The sequence below is a fragment of the Myotis brandtii genome, unplaced genomic scaffold (assembly GCF_000412655.1).
Source record: "Myotis brandtii unplaced genomic scaffold, ASM41265v1 scaffold975, whole genome shotgun sequence".
NCBI lineage: Eukaryota > Metazoa > Chordata > Mammalia > Chiroptera > Vespertilionidae > Myotis > Myotis brandtii.
Genome location: NW_005372049.1, coordinates 26414 through 27125, shown reverse-complemented (window position 1 = coordinate 27125; position 712 = coordinate 26414). Strand labels below are relative to the sequence as shown.

General features: G+C 65.6%; 1 protein-coding gene across 1 annotated transcript in view; it reads left to right on the top strand.

Moving 5' to 3' along the window:
* Positions 1-712, top strand: part of KIF21B (kinesin family member 21B) — a 30961-nt gene that overhangs the window by 5504 nt on the left and 24745 nt on the right. The window contains exons 8-9 of the mRNA XM_014533386.1: positions 44-213; positions 330-464. Coding sequence (XP_014388872.1) covers positions 44-213; positions 330-464 — 305 coding nt within the window. The remainder of the gene's footprint in view (positions 1-43; positions 214-329; positions 465-712) is intronic.

Genomic DNA, 712 nt, shown 5'->3' with positions numbered 1-712 from the left:
CGCCCACCCTGGCGCCCTGGGTCAGGCCCGTCTCTGCCCGCAGAGGTGAACTTCCAGGCGGATCTGGCCGACCTGACGTGCGAGATCGAGATCAAGCAGAAGCTGATCGACGAGCTGGAGAACAGCCAGCGGCGGCTGCAGACGCTCAAGCACCAGTACGAGGAGAAGCTGATTCTGCTGCAGAACAAGATCCGCGACACGCAGCTGGTGACTGTGGGCGGGGGGACGAGACGGGCAGCCACACACTGCAGAGCAGGAACCCGGTCCTGTCCTGTGACCTCCGGACAAGACATGCCTCCCCCTCTAACCCCCGCCACATGCTCAGCCAGGTCCAGTCCCCTAACCCCGCCTGCCCTTCTCCCCCCCCGGGCAGCCCGGAGAAGGAGGCCTTCAAAAAGAGGGCGAAACTCCAACAGGAAAACAGCGAGGAACCGATGAGAAATGAGGACAACGAGGTGGAGGAGGTGAGCCCGCCCTCCTCGCCCCTCCCCTCCCCTCGCACACTCACCCCACTCCCGCCGGGTGGGGCCCCAGCACCTCCTTGTGCGCAGGGGAGAGGGCGCTTGGTCTGCCTCCTGCTCTCTCTGCTGGGTTACCATGGTGATCGCCATCCCTCAGTCCCCTCCCTCAATCCAGTGGGGGTGGGTCAGGGCCCAGGCTGCTGGGGGGATGGGAAGCTCCTGTCCAGGACGGAGGTGGCATAAGGGGCCCC